This window comes from Myotis yumanensis, unplaced genomic scaffold, assembly GCF_028538775.1.
Source record: "Myotis yumanensis isolate MYYU_CA2020_CCGP unplaced genomic scaffold, mMyoYum1.0.hap1 SCAF_7, whole genome shotgun sequence".
Lineage (NCBI taxonomy): Eukaryota > Metazoa > Chordata > Mammalia > Chiroptera > Vespertilionidae > Myotis > Myotis yumanensis.
In genome coordinates this window covers 93,572,521-93,592,751 of record NW_027223758.1, presented here as the reverse complement: position 1 = coordinate 93,592,751, position 20,231 = coordinate 93,572,521, and the positions used below count along the sequence as shown (strand labels likewise).

General features: G+C 47.8%; 1 protein-coding gene across 1 annotated transcript in view; it reads left to right on the top strand.

The window, feature by feature from the left end:
- Positions 1–7,920: 7,920 nt before the first annotated feature.
- LOC139013524 (laminin subunit alpha-3-like) overlaps positions 7,921–20,231 on the top strand; it is a 59,364-nt gene continuing 47,053 nt past the window's right edge. Inside the window, exon 1 of the mRNA XM_070419523.1 lies at positions 7,921–8,151. Within this exon, the coding sequence (XP_070275624.1) occupies positions 7,921–8,151 (231 nt within the window). The remainder of the gene's footprint in view (positions 8,152–20,231) is intronic.

The following is a 20,231-nucleotide window of genomic DNA, read 5'->3' as shown; positions in this document are numbered from 1 at the left end:
TCCTGTGGTTACAGAGACTGTGAAACAGAATTCAAATCCTTAAACTTATGGTGATCTGAGAGGAGAAAATTTGAAAATGATATAAGAGGATATCTTAGAGGCTGCTTTCTAATCTTCACCCAAAATCTCTGCCGGATAAATTACTAACCTTCATGTCAGGAGCATGAAAGATCCATTTCTTAAATCTCCACTAAGCCCAAGCAAGATGATTTAATTTCTCTCTAGCTTATTTTTACTCATTTCCACAAAATGAAAATAATGGCTTTCACCCACTTACCTTTCAGGATTAGCTCTGGACTAATGGGGGAAATTTCACTGTAAAGAAAAGGTACTGCCCAGCCAGCATGGCTCAGTGGTTGAGCGTCGACCTATGAAGCAGGAGGTCACAGTTCGATTCCCGGGCAGGGCACACGCCAGGGTTACGGGCTCGATCCCCAGTGTGGGGCGTGCAGGGGGCAGCTGATCGATGATTCTCTCTCACCATTGGTATTTCTATCTCTCTCTCCCTCTTCCTTCCTCTCTGAAATCAATAAAAAATATATTTTTTAAAGAAAAGGTGCTATTACAGAGAGGCAGTCTTCCTTTTACCCCAGTACCACTGCTTGCAGTAACACATACCTGGAGTGAAGAAAAGGATTTCTTATTAACTAATATATAAAATTACCTGCTCTGCCCACCTGCATAGTCCACATAAAGGCCAAACTGGAGTGTGTGAAGCAAGAGCTGGAGAGGAAATTCATGCAATCGGAATGTGAATTCTTCGCAGACTCTTTGGCAGACTGGTGACCAGGGAGTGCCCTACGGGAGGCACCTGTGTCAAGGTTCCAGCCAACCTGGAATCTGCCAGCCATGAGCAGAAACTCTGCTCTGAGAATTCCACTCTGGTTAGGTCAACAGCGGATGCTGAGCTCAGAAACGAACCAGACACAGGCCACGTGCGAGGGAGCATCGCTGTTTTCCAAGGAGCCCTCAGACCGGCGGCCTGGAGCAGGGCCTGGGGCAGGGCCTGGGGCCCCACTAAGGGGGAGAGGGGAGGTGTGCTGCAACCCCAGCAGGCACGTGGCTGGGTTCTGGATTTCGGGTACCATTTTGTGGTAATGAGGACCTGGGCCATTTCCTTAACCTTGACTTCTTACCTATCAATAAAAGTGGGTGGTGTTGAGTCTGTGTTTTCCAATGCCCAGGGGGCTAGGGAGATCCAGGGGGTGAGCCTCAGAAACCCTGCCTGAGAGCCTGGCAGTGTAGGCTGATGGAGGCCCACTTTCTGCACTCTGGGCTGGAGCGATTAAAGCTCAGAACGGTCACACTAATTGTTCCATGCTAGTTACCAGCTATTTATGGGTCTTTAATCATATGGGAAATGTTTGTTAGGAAATAATATTTTGTAAAACTCATTCAAAGTAGAGCTCCTGAGAGAAGAGTAATCTATCTATCTATCTATATAAAAGCCTAAGCGACTGGGTGACCTGAGGACCAGATGACCGGCCAGTAGCTATGATGCGCACTGACCACCAGGGGGCAGATGCTCAATGCAGGAGCTGCCCCTTGATGGTCAGTGCACTCCCACAGCCGGAGCGCCGCTCAGCTGACAGACGGGGGCCAGACGCCGGGCTCAGGGCTGGCGAGCACAGGGCTGCTGTGTGAGTCTCTCCCGTGGACACTCCCCCTGTGCGCCCCAGCTGCAGTGGTGGCAGGCGCAGCAGGCCGGGATGAGCGGAGCGGTGCAGCGCCCAGCCTGGGCTCGGGCTCCTCCCTGACCGCCTGCTGCTTCGTGCACGACTTCACGCCGTGCGGGATCAATGTGGACAGCGGGCTGGAGCCCAGTGAGCTGGCAGGTAAGGCCGGGCTGTGGGAGCGTGGAGGTCTACTAATCCCCACAGGCTAGGCCGAGGGACCCCACCGGTGCATGAGTTCATGCACTGGGCCTCTAATAAAAGCATAAAGCCCTAGCTGGTTTGGCTTCGTGGATAGAGTGTTGGCCTGCAACTGAAGGGCCCCAAGTTCGAATCCGGTCAGGGGCACATGCCTAGGTTGTGGGCTCGATCTCCAGGGGTGGGGGTGTGCAGGAGGCAGCCAATCAGTGATTCTCTCTCATCATTGATGTTTCTATCTCTCTCTCCCTGTCCCTTCCTCTCTGAAATCAATAAAAATACATGTAAAAATATATCTATCTATCTATCTATCTATCTATCTATGTAAAAAGCATATGAAAGTGCATGTTAGAAGGTTGGTTCTGAAAGATGCTCTCGACTTCTCAGCAGAGCTAACCAGGTGGACCATCGAACGTCCCTCACTCCCTCGTTCCCTCTGGGTTTTTAGGGGAGGCCTGATCAGGGTGTGGCCTGACCAGGGTGTGGCCTGACCAGAACTAGAACCTTCTCTTATTTTTCCATGTTGTTTGTGTTCTCTTCATGGCTGTTGGTGGCCCACATGCTGCTATTGGCCTCGAAGGATGTCATTGTCATTGTTTTCTCCGTGAGTGATGATAAAAGAGGAAAACCACAGCCTGCGTAGCAACAGCCCGTGGTGAGTTGTTGCCTTGAACAATACAGTTCTAAGAAGAATAAGCAGGACCCGGAATTTATGGTGCCAGCTCATATTCCCAGGAGGACGTGGGAGGACAGGGAAAAGGCCGCCCTGTTGGAGAGGGGGAGGAAGGAAGGAGGAAGATGAAACCTAGGCTTTGACTTCATGAGCAGAAGCCATGAGTATGTGAGTCCAAACGCCGTGTGAAAGGAACCTTCCGAGTTTGATTGATGCCCCTGCAACAAGGACACAGTGAGTTTGTCACCCACGCAGTCGAGGGTCTGACCTCTGGGGAAACCCTTTTCAACTCAGTCCTTCAGACTCCCCCTTGAAATCTGAAGGATGTCGCTATGCATGAATCACTTCTGAGGTATCGGGAGGCCAGCCAAGGCCCAATTCCCTGGTGTTAGTTTGGGGTTTGTTTATTCCCAACTATGCATGTGTCACACCCCTCGCCTCCAGAGCTCAGCAAACCCATAGCTGCCTTGTGCTGGGGACTCCTCAGCTTTCACACCTCACAGGGCCTCACCAGGGCAGCGTTTCTGTCTGTCCTCCTGGGGTCGTTCCAGGAGCATGAACTGAGGGTCCCTATTATTCCTATTTTTCTTAAAACAGGGGCAAGCTATTTAATTTCTTCAAGCGTCATCTTTCCTCATTCAAGCACAGCAGCCCCTTGCCTGGCTGGTGTGGCTCAGTGGTTGAGCGTCAACCTGTGACCCGGGAGTTCAAGGTTCAATTCCAGGTCAGGCACATGGCCTGGGTTGTGGGCTCCATCCCTGGTGGGGGCCTGTAGGAGGCAGCCGATCAGTGATTCTCTCTCATCATTGATGTTTCTCTCTCTCTCTCTCTCTCTCTCTCTCTCTCTCCCCCTCTCAAAATCAATAAAAATATTTTTTTAAAGACCTCACAAAACACAGCAGCCTCATCTTGCCTTTAAAATGCCAGTGTGCCTTATATTTGCTGCTTTAGTGTTTAAAAGTACTTTCTCATCCCTTCCTTCATTCAAACCTCTCTCCCCTCCCCAAGTAGCATTATTCTCCTGACATCTCTGATAGCTAGGACTGTGGATGGCAGGTGCTCAGGGTGTTTGCTTTGGATACACAATCTTTAGAGAGATAACGTTACTGGCAAATATTAACTTTAGCTATTTAGCTTCTATTTGATCATCTTCAAAGCTGTTCTCAGTGGGCAAACACACTTATCGCACGTGACATCACTAAGTTATTTCTAAGCTGCAATGACAGTGCGAAGTCAGCGATGTTCCATACCTTCTGACTGTGGCATGTAATAAACATATCGAGGAGTGATGTCATCATTTACAAGGCAGTGCACTTGCATGCCATGCTGTTACTGGCTGCCTTTGACAGCAGAATAGGAAGTGCTACGAGGAAGGAGCCTTGGTTTGAACCGCAGGTGGTCGGTTCTGCTTCTGGGAATGCTGGGATCAGAACATCTCCGGGCGATGGGCTGATGTGGGCGGAGGACAGCTTCTTCCCTTTCGGCTTTGCTTTCACTTTGCATATTAATAATGTAACTTTGGAATCTTAGCCGTTTGTTGAATATTTCCCCTCAAATACTCCTTTGTCCGGAAGTACTTTATAAAAATATACATAAATCTATCTTTCTCGCTTTCTCTCAGTCTTCTTCTCTCACGTTAGATAGGACCATGGTACCGCGGCAGGACTGTTCCAGGTAGTGCTGGGTGTTCATTCCCTTGATTGATTAAAATATGAGTCCCTATTTAGGGCAGAGCAATGTATTTCACTACTGGAAAAGCTAAAAATATATAGACAGGCAGAAAGAAGAAAATAAACAAAATCCTCCTCTCTCCATCCCATCTATCCACTCATGAACATCCTAGACAGCTTTCAAAATCTCAGTCCTCTCTCTCTCTCTCAGTCTTCTCTCTCTCTCTCTCTCTCTCTCTCTCTCTCACTGTATGTGCATGTATGGTGCACTCATGCACACATCCATATATACTTTTTATATTTAATATATATTTCAGTTCTCCAAAATTTAGTAACAGCTGAATGAAGATAGGATTCACATACCATAAATTCAAAGTGCATGACTCAGTGGTTTTCAGTATGCTATTCACAGAGTGGTACAGCCATCCCCACTGTCTGAGCCAGCACATTTCCATCATTCCCGAAGGAAACCCCATCCCCCTTGGCAGTGACTCCCTGTACTATAATGCAGCCGTTTGTGTCTGGCTTCCTCCCTAGAGAAACTCTTCAAGGCTCCTCGGTGGTGCAGACGGTATCAGAACTCCATTTATCTCGTGGCTGAGTGATGCTCCATTGCAGAGGTGTACCACAGTTCATTTGTCCATTCATCAGTTGGTGAACTCTGGGTTGTTTTCACTTGGGGGCTATTATGAATGCTGCTAGGAACATCCATGGGCAAGTACTTGTGTGGCCATGGGTTTAACTCTCTTGAATATATATTTAGGATTGGAATTGCTGCGTCACATGGTAACGTTATATTTTAATTTTTGAGGAGTTGTTGAAGTGTTTTCCAAAGTGTCTGCAACATGTTCATTTCCACCAGCAACATATAAGGGTTCCAATTTCTCCACATCATTGCCAACACTTATTATCTGTTTTTTAATTTTTTTTATTATAGCCATCCTAAAATGGGTGTGAGGTGACATCTCACTGTGGTTTTGATTTGCGTTTCCCTGATGTCTAACGATGTCTTTCTATGTGCTTATTGGCCACTTTCACATATTCTTTGAAGAAACCCTATATAATAAAAGCCTAATATGCTAAGTGTCCAGTCGTCTGGTTGTCTGTTCAACCAATCAAAGTGTAATATGCTAATGATATGCTAAGGCCACTCAACCACTCGCTATGACATGCACTGACCACCAGGGAGCAGATGTTCCTACTGTTAGGTTAGCTTGCTGCTGGGGTCCAGCCGGTCAGGACTGAGCTAGACGGGCCAAACACACCCTGAAGCCACCCCCCCGTGGTCCCTCCCCGGCTGGCCAACCTCCTGTGTCCCTCTCCAGCCCCAATTGTGCACCAGTGGTGTCCCTCAGCCTGGCCTGTGCCCTCTCGCAATCTGGGACCCCTCGGGGGATGTCGGAGAGCTGGTTTTGGTCCTATCCCGAAGGCCAGGCTGAGGGACCTCACTGGTGCACAAATTTGTGTACCAGGCCTCTGGTGTCTATTAAAATCCCTTTTCCATCATTTAATTAATTTTTGAAATGGTTGAGTTACAGAGTTCTTTATTCTGGATTTGAGACTCTTAGAGTGTGACTTGCAAATATTTTCTCCCATTCTTTGGGTTGTCATTTCACCTTTTTTGATGGTGTTCTTTGAAACACGAAAGTTTTAAAATTTGATGATATTCAATTTATTTTTTCTTTTGTTTTGTGTGCCTTCAATTTCATATTTAAGAAACCATTGCTTGTTTCACAGGCAGAAAGATTTACCTCCTACGTTTTTATCTAAGAGGTGCTAGTGATTACATTTAGGTCTTTAATACACTGTGGGTTCATTTCTGCATATGGTGTGGCCTCGTAATATTTCACTGTGTCATATACCACCATTTACTTAACTACCTCTTTATTAATGGGCGGTAAGCTCTGGTAAGTACTTGCCATTAGAGCTTTGCAAACTTCCTGAATTATTTCCTGTATATAAATCTCTACAGCGGAATTGTTAGGGCAAAACCTATGCCCACGGGAGTCATGGCCAAGCACTGCACACATCTGCTTCCTGGAAGGTGACAGGTTTTTTTCCTTCTGTGAAGCGTGTGACACTGCGTCCCCTGAATTCTCTTCAACTTGCAGCGTCATTTAAACACCCGTTTGCTTGTTCGAAAGGTGACAGATGAGTCTCATTGGTGCTTTGCTTGCATTTCAATTTTCAGGAAGCTCAAATGTTTTTCATGTGTTTCTTTTCTTTTTTTAAATTAAATTTGTTGGGGTGACATTGGCTTAACACATTTGTTTTCTTTGAATTGTGTAAGGTGTCTTCCCACGAGTGCTCAGCTTTTCCTAATTGTTCGGTAAAAGCAGTTTATATATGAAAGTCACGAATCCTGTCTTTTAGTGGAAGTTCCCTCCTCCCTCGTTTATGGTGCGTTTGTTCAGTTGTGGTTTCTGAGGTGCCCATGCTGCTCTCCAGGAGTCAATGCCTCCATCCTCAGGCTCCTCCTTGTGCTCGCTCCCTCCTTCTTCCTGGGCGCTTCTGTCCCTCAGGCCGACAGCGAGGCCCCCTCCCTGCCCAGGGGCCTGCGCCCCAGACCGACCCTCGGCCCAGGAGCGCCTGTGCCCAGGGCGGTCCACGGCGCCAGCGGTTCGGCAACAGCGCAGCTCACCTGTAAAACTAGCAGATGGCGCATCTCTGGGTCCCTCTCCAGCTGGGCAAACAAACCTCCACTCTTGGCCGTCTCTCTCCCTCCCTTTTATTTTCTTTTTAATATGTTCTTATTGACTTCAGAGAGGAAGGGAGAGGGAGAGAGACATCAATGACGAGAGAGAATCATGGGTCCTGCCTCCTGCGCGCCCCCTCTGGGGATGGAGCCCACCCTGGCCTGTGCCCTGACCCTGACCTCCGGGTTCGTAGGCGGCCGCCCAACCACCGGGCCGCTGGCGGGCCTGGCTGTCTCTCAAACGTGTTCTTCCTGCCGCTCAGAGTCCCCTTTGCTCCCAGACTCAGTGCGTGGCTGTGGGCCCGGATGTCGGCGACCACGAGGCTGCGGGGCCCCGGATGTCAGTGAACACGAGGCTGCGGGCCCGGATGTCGGCGACCAGGAGGCTGCGGGGCCCCGGATGTCGGCGACCACGAGGCTGCGGGGCCCCGGATGTCGGCGACCACGAGGCTGCGGGCCCGGATGTCGGCGACCACGTGGCTGCGGGCCCGGATGTCGGCGACCCCGGGGCACAGGATGTCTGCAACCACGTGGCTGCGGGGCCGTGGGTGTCGGTGAGGACGTGTCTGAGAATCCACGGGGCTCTGGGCAGCCGAGGCCGGTCTGGAGCCCCGACTCCCGTGAAGTGATTCTGCACGAGGGGCGCCTTCCTCCGCGGGGCCACCCGAGTTCCCCGCCCGCCCCCTCCGTCCGAAGGTGCGGGGCTGGCGGGGCCGAGGCCGCGCGTGTCCCGGGCGAAGGCAGATCTGACTGCGCCGCCCGCCCGGGAAGTGGGAGCGGCCGGCCGAGCGGGAGCCGCCGGGAGCGGGCCGGGCACGCCTCCGCCCTCCCCGCCGCCCGCCCGCCCGCGAGGTCGCTGCGCCCCGCGCTCCGCGCTCCGGAGGCGCCGGCAGTTCCTGGTCCGCGGGCCCGCCCCCGCCTCCGCCGACCCCCGGGGAGGAGCCGCCCCCGCCGCGGGTCCCCACCGAGCCCCTCGCGGGCGGGCGTCCGGGACGAGGCCGTGCGGGCGGGATGGCTCCGGGCGGGGTCCCGCCGCCGGTCCGGCTGCTGCTGCTGCTGCCCGCGCTGTGCGCCTCCGCCCCGGAGCCCCCGGCGGCCCCGCGCAGCCTGCACCCGCCCTACTTCAACCTGGCGGGGGCGGCGCGGGTCTGGGCCTCCGCCACCTGCGGGGAGCCGCGGCCCCAGCTCTACTGCCAGCTGGTCGGGGGGCCCGCGGCGCCGGGCAGGGGCCACCCCATCCAGGTGAGGCCGGGCGGGCGGGGCGGGGCGGCCGCGAGGGGCGAAGGCGGCCGGGCGGCGGGCGCGGTGTCCGCGCGGGACCCCGGGGAGCGTCGCCCTGGCCAGCGCGGGAGAAGCCGCCCAGGTTGGGGCGAGCGGGGAGCCGGCCCGGAGCTGCCGGGGGTGCGGGGAGTGTGGTCGGTCCCCCCCAGGCAGCTCCCGGCTCCACTGGCGCGTCTCCTTCCAGGCGCTGCCCCCCCCATGCCCCCCCATCCCCCCCCCCCCCCCCCCGCTCCCCTTATTCGGAGGAGAAGGAGCTTCTGGGTGAATTTTAACAGCGTTTAGGCCAGTGGTTCCTCCGATGTCAGCGAGGAGAGGCTTCACCCCCCGCCCGAGGGGCGCCCGCCGGAGTCACCGGGACAAACGGGCGCACCGGGCGCCGAGTCCCGGGGACGCTCCGCGAACGCAGGTGTGAACGATGGAGTGAGCGGTGCTGACAGCACCTGCACGTGGGGCACGTCCGTCCACGGGAGACTCGTGGCAGCGCTGGAGCTGGGTCGGGGGGGGGGGGGGAGCTGGGTCCGGGGGGAGCTGGGTCGGGGGCGGGGGGTGGGGGAGCTGGGTCAGGGGGGGAGCTGGGTGGGGGGGGGAGCTGGGTGGGGGGGGAGCTGGGTCGGGGGGAGCTGGGTCAGGGGGGAGCTGGGTCAGGGGGGAGCTGGGTCAGGGAGGGGGGGGGCTGGGTCAGGGGGAGCTGGGTCGGGGGCGCAGGCTCAGAAACGCGCCGCTCCTGTGGGGACTCCCACAGCCACTCACACTGACCGCGATCCCTGGAAAGTGGCTGAGGAGCAGGGACGTGGGAGTAACTTTGGAGCTTGTGTCCCAAAGCGAAAGATGGTCACTGAGAGTTTTAGAAGCTCTTTGACGGGGCACTTGTATAAATGACAAGTTGTTGAACATGCAGGCCAATACGTGTGTGTTTGTTTATAAATTATATGCATGTATTACTTTATTATGTACTATGTGTCCTTAAAACATGCAGAAACAGAAATTGAAAAGAAAAAGAATGAGGACGAAAATGCTTTTCATTTTATTGACTCAAAGATCAAAATAATTTTGCTTTCTTTAAATATTTGTGGTTGTGTATACCTATTTATACATATACAAATATACAGAAGTCATCGTAGGTGTAATTATTTATGACTAGTTTAGTTGAGCATTTATGATACGATTCACAGTTGTTTTATTTTGATACTTGACTTCAGTAATTGTCACCGCTGAAAAGGTACCTGGAAAAATATGTAGATTCAAATGGAAGAACTGCATTGACTGAGCTCCCAGAACCAAACAAGGCCAAGGCACCAGGAAAACGGGGAGTCCCTGGGTCAAAATCCTGAAGGAGTTGGAGGTGGCGACAGAACATGGAAGTATCGGGAGGACTTTCCGAGAGGGGCCCTGTGTGGCTGCCCAGGCCTCAGGCTGGCTGAGGCCACTGTGTCGTGGGACTCCTATTTCTGCCCCATGCTTCAATTACTTAAAATGTTGTAAAGTAGAAACATGGCCAGTAAATGTCTGCTTTTACATGGCATTCAGGACTTCCTGGTAGGAAGGTGTTGTGCCTTAATGTTTCAGACAATAGATTCAAAACGCGTGCAAGTCCTCTTTTGGAAAATATTAGACTATGTTAAAAATTTCTGATTCCCTGTTTTCAAAATGTGCAACTATGGGAACTTTCAGAGCAACGGTTCTGTACTTTTATAACAAAAACAAATGAAGCATCTCCAAACATCTATTTTCCAAAACTGCTCTTTCCAAGGCATGCATTTCCCCCTTCTTTTTTGTCATTACAAATGGGGTTTATTTACACTGCAGCACGTCTTGTCTTGGCTTTTCAAATCATTGCTGATCAAATTGTGATGTTAATTTGCTCCCCGGTGCATCTCTTTATTGATTGATTTATTTTAATAAACTTCATTGTTGCTAGTATTATAGATATCTCCTCTTTTTCCCTCCTTTACCCAATCCTCCCAGCCCCTAACCGCCCCCCACCCCCCGCCCAGATCTTCATACCCTATTGCCCGTGCCAATGGACTATGCCTATAAGTTCCTCAGTTTATCTCTTCTCACCCCCCAACCCCACACCCAGGCAGGTTGGTCTGCTCCATGCCTCCCTGCTTCAGGTCTTACTTTGTTGGTCGATTCATTCTACTCATTAGATTCCACAAATAAGTGAGACCATGTGATATGTGTCTTTCTCTGACTGGCTTATTTCACTTAGCATATTTTCCAGGTCCATCCGTGCTGTCCCAAAGATCCCTCTTTTTTTACAGCTGCATAGTATTCCCTGTGTAAATGTCCCACAGCCCTTTTATACACTCGTCTACTGATGGGCACGTGGGCTGCTTCCAAATCTTAGCTATTGTAAATAATGCTGCTATGAACAGGGGTGCATACATTGCTTCTGATTGGAGTTTTAAGATTTTTAGGATATATTACCAGAAGTGGGATCACTGGGTCAAATGGAAGTTCCATTTTTAATTTTTTGAGGAAACTTTACACTGTTTTCCACTGTGGCTGCACCAATCTGCATTCCCTCCTGCAGTGAACTAGGGTTCCCTCTTCTCCACATCCTCACCAGCACTTGTTGTTTGTTGATTTTTTGATGATAGCCATTCTGACAGGTGTGAGGTGGTATCTCATTGTGGTTTTAATTTGCATTTCTCTGGTGATTAGTGACTTTGAGCATTTTTTCATATGTCTCTTGGCCATTTGTATGTCCTCTTTGGAGAAATGTCTATTCAGGTCTTCTGCCCATTTTTTAAATTGGATTGTTTGTCTTCCTTTAGTTGAGTTGTACTTGTATATACTTTGGATATTAACCCTTTATCAGATGTAGCATTAGCAAATATGTTCTCCCATGCAGTGGGCTCTATTTTCATTTTGATGGTGGTTTCTTTTGCTGTGCAGAAGCCTTTTATTTTGATATAGTCCCATTTCTTAATTTTCTCTTTAATTTCCTTTGCCTTAGGAGATGTATCCATAAAATATTGCTACATGAGATGTATGAGATTTTATTGCATATGCTCTCCTCTAAGATTTTTATAGTTTCACTAGAGGCCTGGTGCACGGATTTGTGCATAGGTGGGGTCCCTCAGCCTGGCTGAAACCGGCAGTCCGACATCCCCCTGAGGGATGTAGCAGTGCTGAAGTGGCAGGCGGCCTGGGAGGAGCCCCAGCCAGGGCCGGGCACAGCTCCGCTGCTGCTCATCCTGGCCCCGCTGCACCTGCCACTCCTGCTGCCACAGCTGCACTTGGTAGCTGTGAGCCCGGCTTCTGGCTGAGCAGCACTCCTACTGTGGGAACGCACTGACCACCAGGGGGCAGCTCCTGCATTGAGCATCTGCCCCCTGGTGGTCAGTGCATGTCATAGCGACCGGTCATTCTTGTCATTCCGGTCAGTCCTAACAGTTGCTTAGGCTTATCCTATATAATAAAAGGCTAATATGCAAATCGACCAAATGGCAGAATGACCGGTTGCTATGATACGCACTGACTACCAGGGGGCAGCCTGGTAGTCAGTGCGCTCCCACAGGGGGAGCGCCACTTAAGCCTTCATCTCCAGCAGTGAGCCCGGCTTCTGGCTGAGTGGCGCTCCCCCTTTACACTGTTTTCCACTGTGGCTGCACCAATCTGCATTCCCTCCTGCAGTGAACTATGGTCACTAATCACCAGAGAAATGCAAATTAAAACCACAATGAGATACCACCTCGCACCTGTCAGAATGGCTATCATCAAAAAATCAACAAACAACAAGTGCTGGTGAGGATGTGGAGAAAAGGGAACCCTAGTTCACTGCAGGAGGGAATGCAGATTGGTGCAGCCACAGTGGAAAACAGTGTAAAGGGGGAGCGCCACTCAGCCAGAAGCCGGGCTCACTGCTGGAGATGAAGGCTTAAGCCGTCAGTCGGACATCCCCCGAGGGCTCCTGGACTGCAAGAGGGTGCAGGCCGGGCTGAGGGACTCCCCCCCTCCAAGTGCACGAATTTCGTGCACTGGGCCTCTAGTATGTATATATAGGTACCTTATGTTTAAGTCTTTTATCTATTTTGAGTTTATTCTTGTATATGGTATAAGTTGGTGGTCTAGTTTCATCTTTTTGCATGTGTCTGTCTAGTTTTCCCAGCACCATTTGTTGAAGAGACTGATGTCTCCATTGTATTTCTTGCCTCCTTTGTCAAATATTAACACATTTCGGACCAGTAGTTTTATTGCTAGCTTTACCCATGGCCAGATAAGTTTCTATTGAATGAGTACAAAAAATGTTTTACATAAATGTTAAAGGCACACTTTAAAATTAAATACCCATTGCATTTTGAAGTTATTTATTACATGTTCTTACAAGCTAATATCTTTTTAAAGTATGATACTTTGTAAAACACTGTGTAATATGAAGCAAGAATTCTTGTAATCCGTTCGCAGTGTGTTAATTGACCGTAATGGTGTGGGTCAATTTCTGGGGTCTCTGTTCTGATCCATTGGTTTATATGCCTGTTCCTGTGCCAGTACCAGGCTGTTTTGGTTACAATGGCTTTGTAGTATAGTTTGATATCTGGTGTTGTGATCCCTCCTACTCCATTCTTCTTTCTCGAGATTGCTACAGCTATTCGGGGTCTCTTTATGGTTCCACATAAACTTTTAAAATATTTGTTCTAGCTCTGTGAAGTATACCTTTGGTATTTTAATAGGGATTTAATTGAATCTATAGATTGCTTTGGGTAGCATAGACATTTTAATGATGTTACTTCTTCCAATCTATGAACATGGTATACATTTCCATGTGTTTGTATCTTCCACTATTTCTTTTTTCAGTGTCCTATAGTTTTTCAAGTACAGGTCTTTTACCTTCTTGGTTAAGTTTATTCCTAGGTATCTTATTTTTTTGTTGCAATGGTGAATGGAATTGCTTTTTTAGTTTCTCTTTTTTTTTTTTACAATATACAAACTAAATCTATTACCAGATTGTAGATACAAAATAATTAACCATTTACATGCAATAAACATTAATATTTTAAGAAAAACGATTTTAAATATAATAATGGGACTGCGGGAGGTTGGCTCCAGGGCGTGTCTGGCCTGTCTCGCACAGTCCTGCCCCACTGGCCACCTTCTAATAATTTCCTTTCAATGTGCACTAATCCATGCACAGGGGCACTAGTATTATTATATTTAAAATCTTTTTTTCTTGAAATATTAATGCTTATTGCATGTAACATTATTATATTTAAAATCATTTTTCTTGGAATATTAGAGAAACTATTTCCTCAAAAAATTAAAAACAGTTTCTCTTTCTGAGAATTCATTATTGGTGTATAAAGAATGCCATTGATTTCTGGATGTTGGTTTTGTATCCTGCTACCTTGTATCCTGCTACCTTGTCAAATTCATTTAAGTCTAGTAGTATCCCAGTGGAGTCTTTAGGGTTTTCTGTGTACAATATCACACCATCTGCAAATAATGACAGTTTTACTTCCTCCTTTCCAATTTGGATACCTTTTAGCTCTTTTTCTTATAGATGTGGCTAGGACTTCCAGAACTATCTATATATATAAAAAGGCAGTGACTGGAATGCTGTAACAACCAGAATGACCAGTTGCTATGACACCCACTGCGGCCAGTGAACCGGCTTGATCAGGGGGCAGGGCCAGCTGGCCAACCTCCCTTGGCCCTTCCCCCCAGCCGCCCGACCCCTGATTGGCCTTTCCCACCCCAATCGGGGCAGGGCTGGCCAGCCAACCTCCTGCGGCTCCTCCCCCGTTGGTCCCTCCCCAATGGGCCCCCACCACCCCAATAGGCCCACAGCCCCTCCCCTCAGCCAGCTCCATCCCCATCAGCCTCCCCACTCCGATCATGGGCAGGGCTGGCCGGCCAACCACCCATGGCCCCTCCCCCATGCCTCTGACCCCTGATTGACTCCTGCTGGCCAATTACCTGCAGTCCCTCCCTCCAGCCAGCCTGGCTCTGATCAGGCCCCAATCCGACCCCAATCATGGCAGGCCGACAAACCTCCCACCATCTCCTCCTCCTGACAGGCCTGGCCCCAATCCGCCCTGATTGGGGCCAGGCTGGCTGGACACCACCTGTGCACAAATTTGTGCACTGGGCCTCTAGTGTTGATTAAGATTGGTGAAAGTGGACATCCCTGTCTTGTACCTGTTCTTAGGGGAAATGTTTTTAGTTTTTGCCCGTTACTATTATGTTGGCTGTAGGTTTGTCATAAATGGCCTTTATTATGTTGAAGTATGATCCCTCTAGTCCCACTTTATTGAGAGGTTTTATCAAAAAAGTGTGCTGGATTTTGTTGAATTCTTTTTCTGCATCTATTGATATGATCCTGTGGGCTTTTTTTTTTTTTTTTATCTTTCAATTTGTTTATGTGATGTGTCACATTTATTAATTTGTGGATATTATACCAGCCTTGCATCCCTGGAATAAATCCCACTTGATCATGGTGTATGATCTCTTTAATATATTGCTGGATCCGATTTGCTAATATTTTGTTGAGGATTTTAGCATCTATGTTCATCAGGAATATTGGCCTATAGTTTTCTTTCTTTGTAGTGTCTTTATCTGGTTTTGGGATTAAGATAATGCTGGCTTAATAGAAAGAGCTTGGAAGTATTCCTTCCTCTTGAGTTTTTTGGAATAGTTTGAGGAGGATAGGTGTTAGTTCTTGGAATGTTTGGTAAAATTCTCCTATAACTCCATCTGGTCCAGGACTTTGGTTTGCTGGACATTTTTAAGTGACTGCTTCAATTTCATTGGCTGTTATTGGCGTACTCAGGTTTTCTGATTCTTTCTCATTGAGTTTTGGAAGATTGTATGTTTCTAGGAATTTGTCCACTTCACCCAGGTTGTCCAGTTTGTTGGCATTTAGTTGTCCATAGTATTTTCTTACAATCCTTTGTGTTTCTGTTGTGTCCGTTGTTATATTACCTCTTTCATTGACCATATGGTGTGGGTCAATTTCTGGGGTCTCTGTTCTGATCCATTGGTCTATATGCCTGTTCCTGTGCCAGTACTGATATGTATTTGGGTCCTCTCTTTGTTTCTTCATGAGTCTGGCTAGGAGTTCATCAATCTTGTTTATCTCTTCAAAGAACCAACTCTTGGATTTATTGATCTTTTGTACTGTTTTTTAGTCTCCATGTCATCTATTTCTGCTCTGATCTTTATTATTTCCTTCCTTCTACTTCCTCTGGGCTTTTTTTGCTGTTCTCTTTCTAATTCATTTAGTTTTAGGGTTAGATAGTTTATTTGTACTTTTTCTTGTTTCTTGAAGTAGGCCTGTAGTGTTATGAATTTCCCTCTCAGGACTGCTTTCACCATGTCTCAGGTTTTGGTGATTTTGTGTTCATTTTCATTTGTTTCCAGGATGTTTAATTTCTTGCTTGATTTCACTGTAACCCATTCATTGTTTAATACCATGCTATAGAGCCTCCATGTATTCGAGTGTGTTTTTTTTAATTGTAGTTGATTTCTAACTTCATGTCATTGTGATCCAAGAAGATGCTTGGTATGATATCAATCTTCTTGAATTTGTATGAACTTGTTTTGTGCCCTAACATGTGGTCTCTCTTTGAGAACGTTCCATGTGCACTTGAGAAGAATGTATATTCTGTTGCTTTGGGGTGAAATGTTCTGTAAATAGCGGTTAGAGCCATCTGATCTAATGTGTCACTTAAGGCCTCTGTTTCCTTGTTAATTTTTTGTCTGGAAGATCCATCCAGTGATGTCAGTGGGTTGTTGAATTCCCCTAATGTAACTGCATTGCTGTTAATCTCTCCCTTAAAATCCGTCAAGAGTTTTTTTATTTAAACGGTGCTCCTATATTGGGTGCATATATGTTTACAAGGTTATATTTTCTTGTTGAATCATTCCATTTAGTATTATGAAGTGGCCTTCTTTGTCTCTTGTTATGGCCTTTGTTTTGAAGTCTATTTTGTCTGGTATGAGTATTGCTACCCCAGCTTTTTTTCCCTTTCCATTTGCATGGAACAGATTTTTCCATCTCTTCACTCTCAGTCTGTGTGTATCTTTTATTCTGAGGTGGGTCTCTTGTAGACAGCTTATGTATGGGTCATGTTTTCTTATCCATTCAGTCTCACTATGTCACCTTTTGATTGGACCATTTAATCCACCTTCATTTAAGGTTATTATTGATAGGTATTTATTTATTCCCATTTTTATTTTCTTTGTGCCTATGATCCCCTCTCCTCTTCTTCTTCTTGTTAAAGCAGTCCCTTTAGCGTTTCTTGCATTGCTGGTTTGGTGGTAATGTCCTTTTTTTTGGTCTGGGAAGCTTTTTATTTCACCTTAAATTTTATTTTATTTTATCCTTTTAAAAATATTTTTTTATTGATTTCAGAGAGGAAAGAAGAGGAAGAGAGAGAGAGAAACATCAATGACGAGAGAGAGAATCATTGATCTGCTGCCTCCTGCACACCCCCTACTGGGGATCAAGCCTGCAACCCAGGCATGTGCCTTTGACTGGAATCAAACCTGGGACCCTTCAGTCCACAGGCCGATGCTCTACCCACTGAGCTAAACCAGCTAGGACTCACCTTAAATTTTAAATGATAGCCTCACTGGATATAATAGTCTTGGGTTTAAGCCCTTGCTTTTCATTACTTCGAATCCTTCATGCCACTCCCTTCTGTCCTGAAGTGCTTCTATTGAGAACTCAGTTGACATTTTAATGGGAACTCCTTGGTAGGCTTGTGGACTGAGTGAAGATCCCTAAGCAATCTGTATATTAAATATTCGTAAAAGTATATCTCTTATTTTTAAGTAAAATAAGTATAAAGAGATGTCAATATTCCCTTCTTGCTCCCACTGGATTGCCTGGCACACCCAACTTTGGAGAGAACTAGTCTGATTCGGGGAGAGGAGATGCCAGGAGAAGGAAGGAATCAAAGGATTTTCAACCAGCTCCTCTTCCCCAGATTTGCCTAGGAACGGCCGTCCCTCATTTTCCCCAGCTCGTCTTTCTGTTGTGTTCACAGTTGGAAACTTCTGTTTTGAAGGTCCAGAAAAGCCACGTTTCCTGCTGTTGATGGCATTCCCAGAATAGGGCATTGGCCTGGGTTCCCATCCTAGACGGAGTAAGAAGGGACACGTTTCTAGGCCAGGGTGTAGCCTGCAGGAAAAAAGGGCCACCTGGTATTGTCTTGTGCTTCCCTGAAAATGGGAGGGGAACCAAAGCTCTGCTGCTAGTGCTTTCCTCTCTCATCCTGGAGGCTGGGGAAGAGGCCCTGATTGTTGGTGTGGGAGGTTCTCACGTAAGAAGTGTGTCAGAGACCAGAGGGGAAGCCGAGCTCCAGAGTCCAGGCTATGAGACTCTGGGGTAGCCCCGTGTGGGCAGCTGCTCGTGCACCTGCCTTTCAGAGACGTGAGGGGTGTGGGCCATGCGATGGATGGGGAAGGGGCGAGGGACGACGATTACTCCACTGGTAGTGCCTGAATAATGGTGGTTAGGGGCTGCTCATGCACAGCTCTGTGGGAAATGGGCAGAGTTAACGGAAATAGTTCTGTTTCTTTGAGCTTTCTAAAAATACGTCTTTGAGACCAGCCAGGGTTTAGAATTTTAGGTCAGAAGGATTTTTTTTTTATTGCTAAAAGTATTACAAAGGGTATTACATATGTGTCCTTTTTTTCCCCCCCGCCCTTGACAATCCCCTGGCCTCCCTTACCCCCCAGTGTCTTATGTCCATTGGTTATGCTTATATGCATGCATACAAGTCCTTCGGTTGATCTCTTACCCCCCTCCCTCCTGCCCCCCAACCCTCCCTGGCCTTCCCACTGCAGTTTGACAATCAGTTTGAGGAAGCTCAGGTCAGAAGGATTTTGAAAAAAAAAAAGAAAAAGTAAAAAATGAATAAAGTCACATCTTAGAATAAAACCCAAGTTTACAGCCCTGATTCTATAATAACAATGCTGATACTTAAACGGTAGCACGTGTCAACAGGCAGCGTGTTTTGAAAGTCTGAATGTTGTTTGTTGAGTGAAAAATATCCACTGCTTTCTCTGGACTTAATGTTCATGAAATAAGACTCTCTGTACCCGTGAACGCTCAGACATCAAGTTTTTGCTGTTTGATTGCTCTTTGATTCAGGGATTCTCACTGTCTGGTCGCAGCTGTAGCCCCAAAGCTTAGGACAAAGCCTGGGACAGCGTGGGCAGGTGCTCAGGAAGCACTGAGTAAAGGATGGTGGTGTGCAGGTGCCGGGAAAGGCTGTGAGGAAGTGGAGGTGTGTCTAAAACACAACCCTGCGCTTGGTTCAGGTTGGCACACACACTAGACTCACACGGAATGAAATGCACTTATCTGCCAAACATATGATCTCGATTTTGTGCATTACAGTGCAACATCTTTTTTAAATATGTTTTTACTGATTTCAGAGAGGAAGGGAGGAGAGAGAGATAGAAATATCAATGATGAGAGAGTCATTGGTCGGCTGCCTTTGCAGGCCCCACACTGGGAATTGGGCTGCAACCTGGACATGTGCCCTGAGCGGGAATTGAACCATGACCTCCTGGTTTATAGGTCAACGCTCAACCACTGAATCACATCGGCCGGGCTCAACATCTCTTGTATGTTCCTTAGTTACACTTTGACATGGCATAGGCATGTGTATCTGACCTGGCGATATTGACAGAGAAGCAGGCACACAGGAGTTGTGGCTAAGGGTGGGAGTGCTTGCCACAGAGCAGCCTCCGCTGTGTGCCTGTGTCACTTGGACTAGTGGCCGTAAACAGGAAACTGCTTCATTGAGGTGCAGTGTATAGAACTATTGTGAGCCACAGCCATTTGTTAACTTCCACAGGCCTTTTCCTTCGAGAAGTGATGTGGAAATCTTGGGCGAGGACCGGGAACTCTCAGATTCTTACTATGCCCATTGATACATTTCTAACAATGAATAATGATAAGAGTTATTTTGAGACTCCAAGCAAATGACCACAGCCATTTCAGGATGAATGACCCTTTAAAAAAAAAAAAGCTTTTCTAAGAGCTGTTCTGTGTTTGTGGACATTGGCCAAGACCTGGCAATGAAAGTTTAGGTACCAATCATTGAAGACAAACACTTTCCTTTGAAAAGTCAGATTCCCTCTCCAGTGAGGAAACGGGCCCTGGCTCCCGCCCGTGCTGACGGGGCGCTGGAGGCACTTCACCTCTCTGTCTTCACTTCTTCATCTTTAAGTTTTGAATATAAACCCCGGAGTGTAATTCAGAAGATTGAGCCAAGCGAAGCGTGGAGGCCACCCCTGGCTCCCACCCTCCTGCTCTCTCGGTCCCAATGCCTCTCTGTGATGTTTGAGTCATTTCTCTTCTCTACACTGAGGGGCGGTGGACACTCTTTGAGTGTTTCTTCCCCCCTTTCAGTGCAGTGTCCTCCTCACTGTAGGCAGTTTGAAAAGTTGAGTAAAAGAATGCATGTTCAAACAATAAAAGAGAACTTACGGCCCAGCTGGTGCGACCTATGAACCAGGAGGTCACGGTTTGATTCCCAGTCTGGGCACATACCCGGATTGGGGGCTCGATCCCCAGTGGGGGGCGTGGAGGAGGCAGCCGATCAATGATTCTCTCTCATCATTGATGTTTCTATCTCCCTCTCTCCCCCTTCCTTTCTCTGAAATCAATAAAAACATATTTTGAATATTTAGATGAAAGAAAGAGCTTAGGTTAGGGAGTAGTGCCATACAACCTCTAGTGTCTAGAATAAGATAATGTTTATATTGTGAATTTAGTTGCAAAGTATTATATATGTGAGGCTTTTAGTTAAGGAGAATCATCAAAAATGTTGGCAACTAGGAGAGACTGTTTTTTCTCATCCTTCTGAAAAAGTGTAGGTCGCTCCGTGGCCTCTGGGCGAACATCGGCTTGTCCTCTGGGGCCTCCATCCTTGGAACACAACCCTTTTTAGTTGTTTATTTGCACAGTCCTGCCCACGTCCCTTTTAGCCCCTTTTATTACACTGGCTGTTTCCCATGTGACTGGGCTAACATTAGCCGTAACACAGTTCCGAGCGTGGCTCCTTGTCCTGCTTATC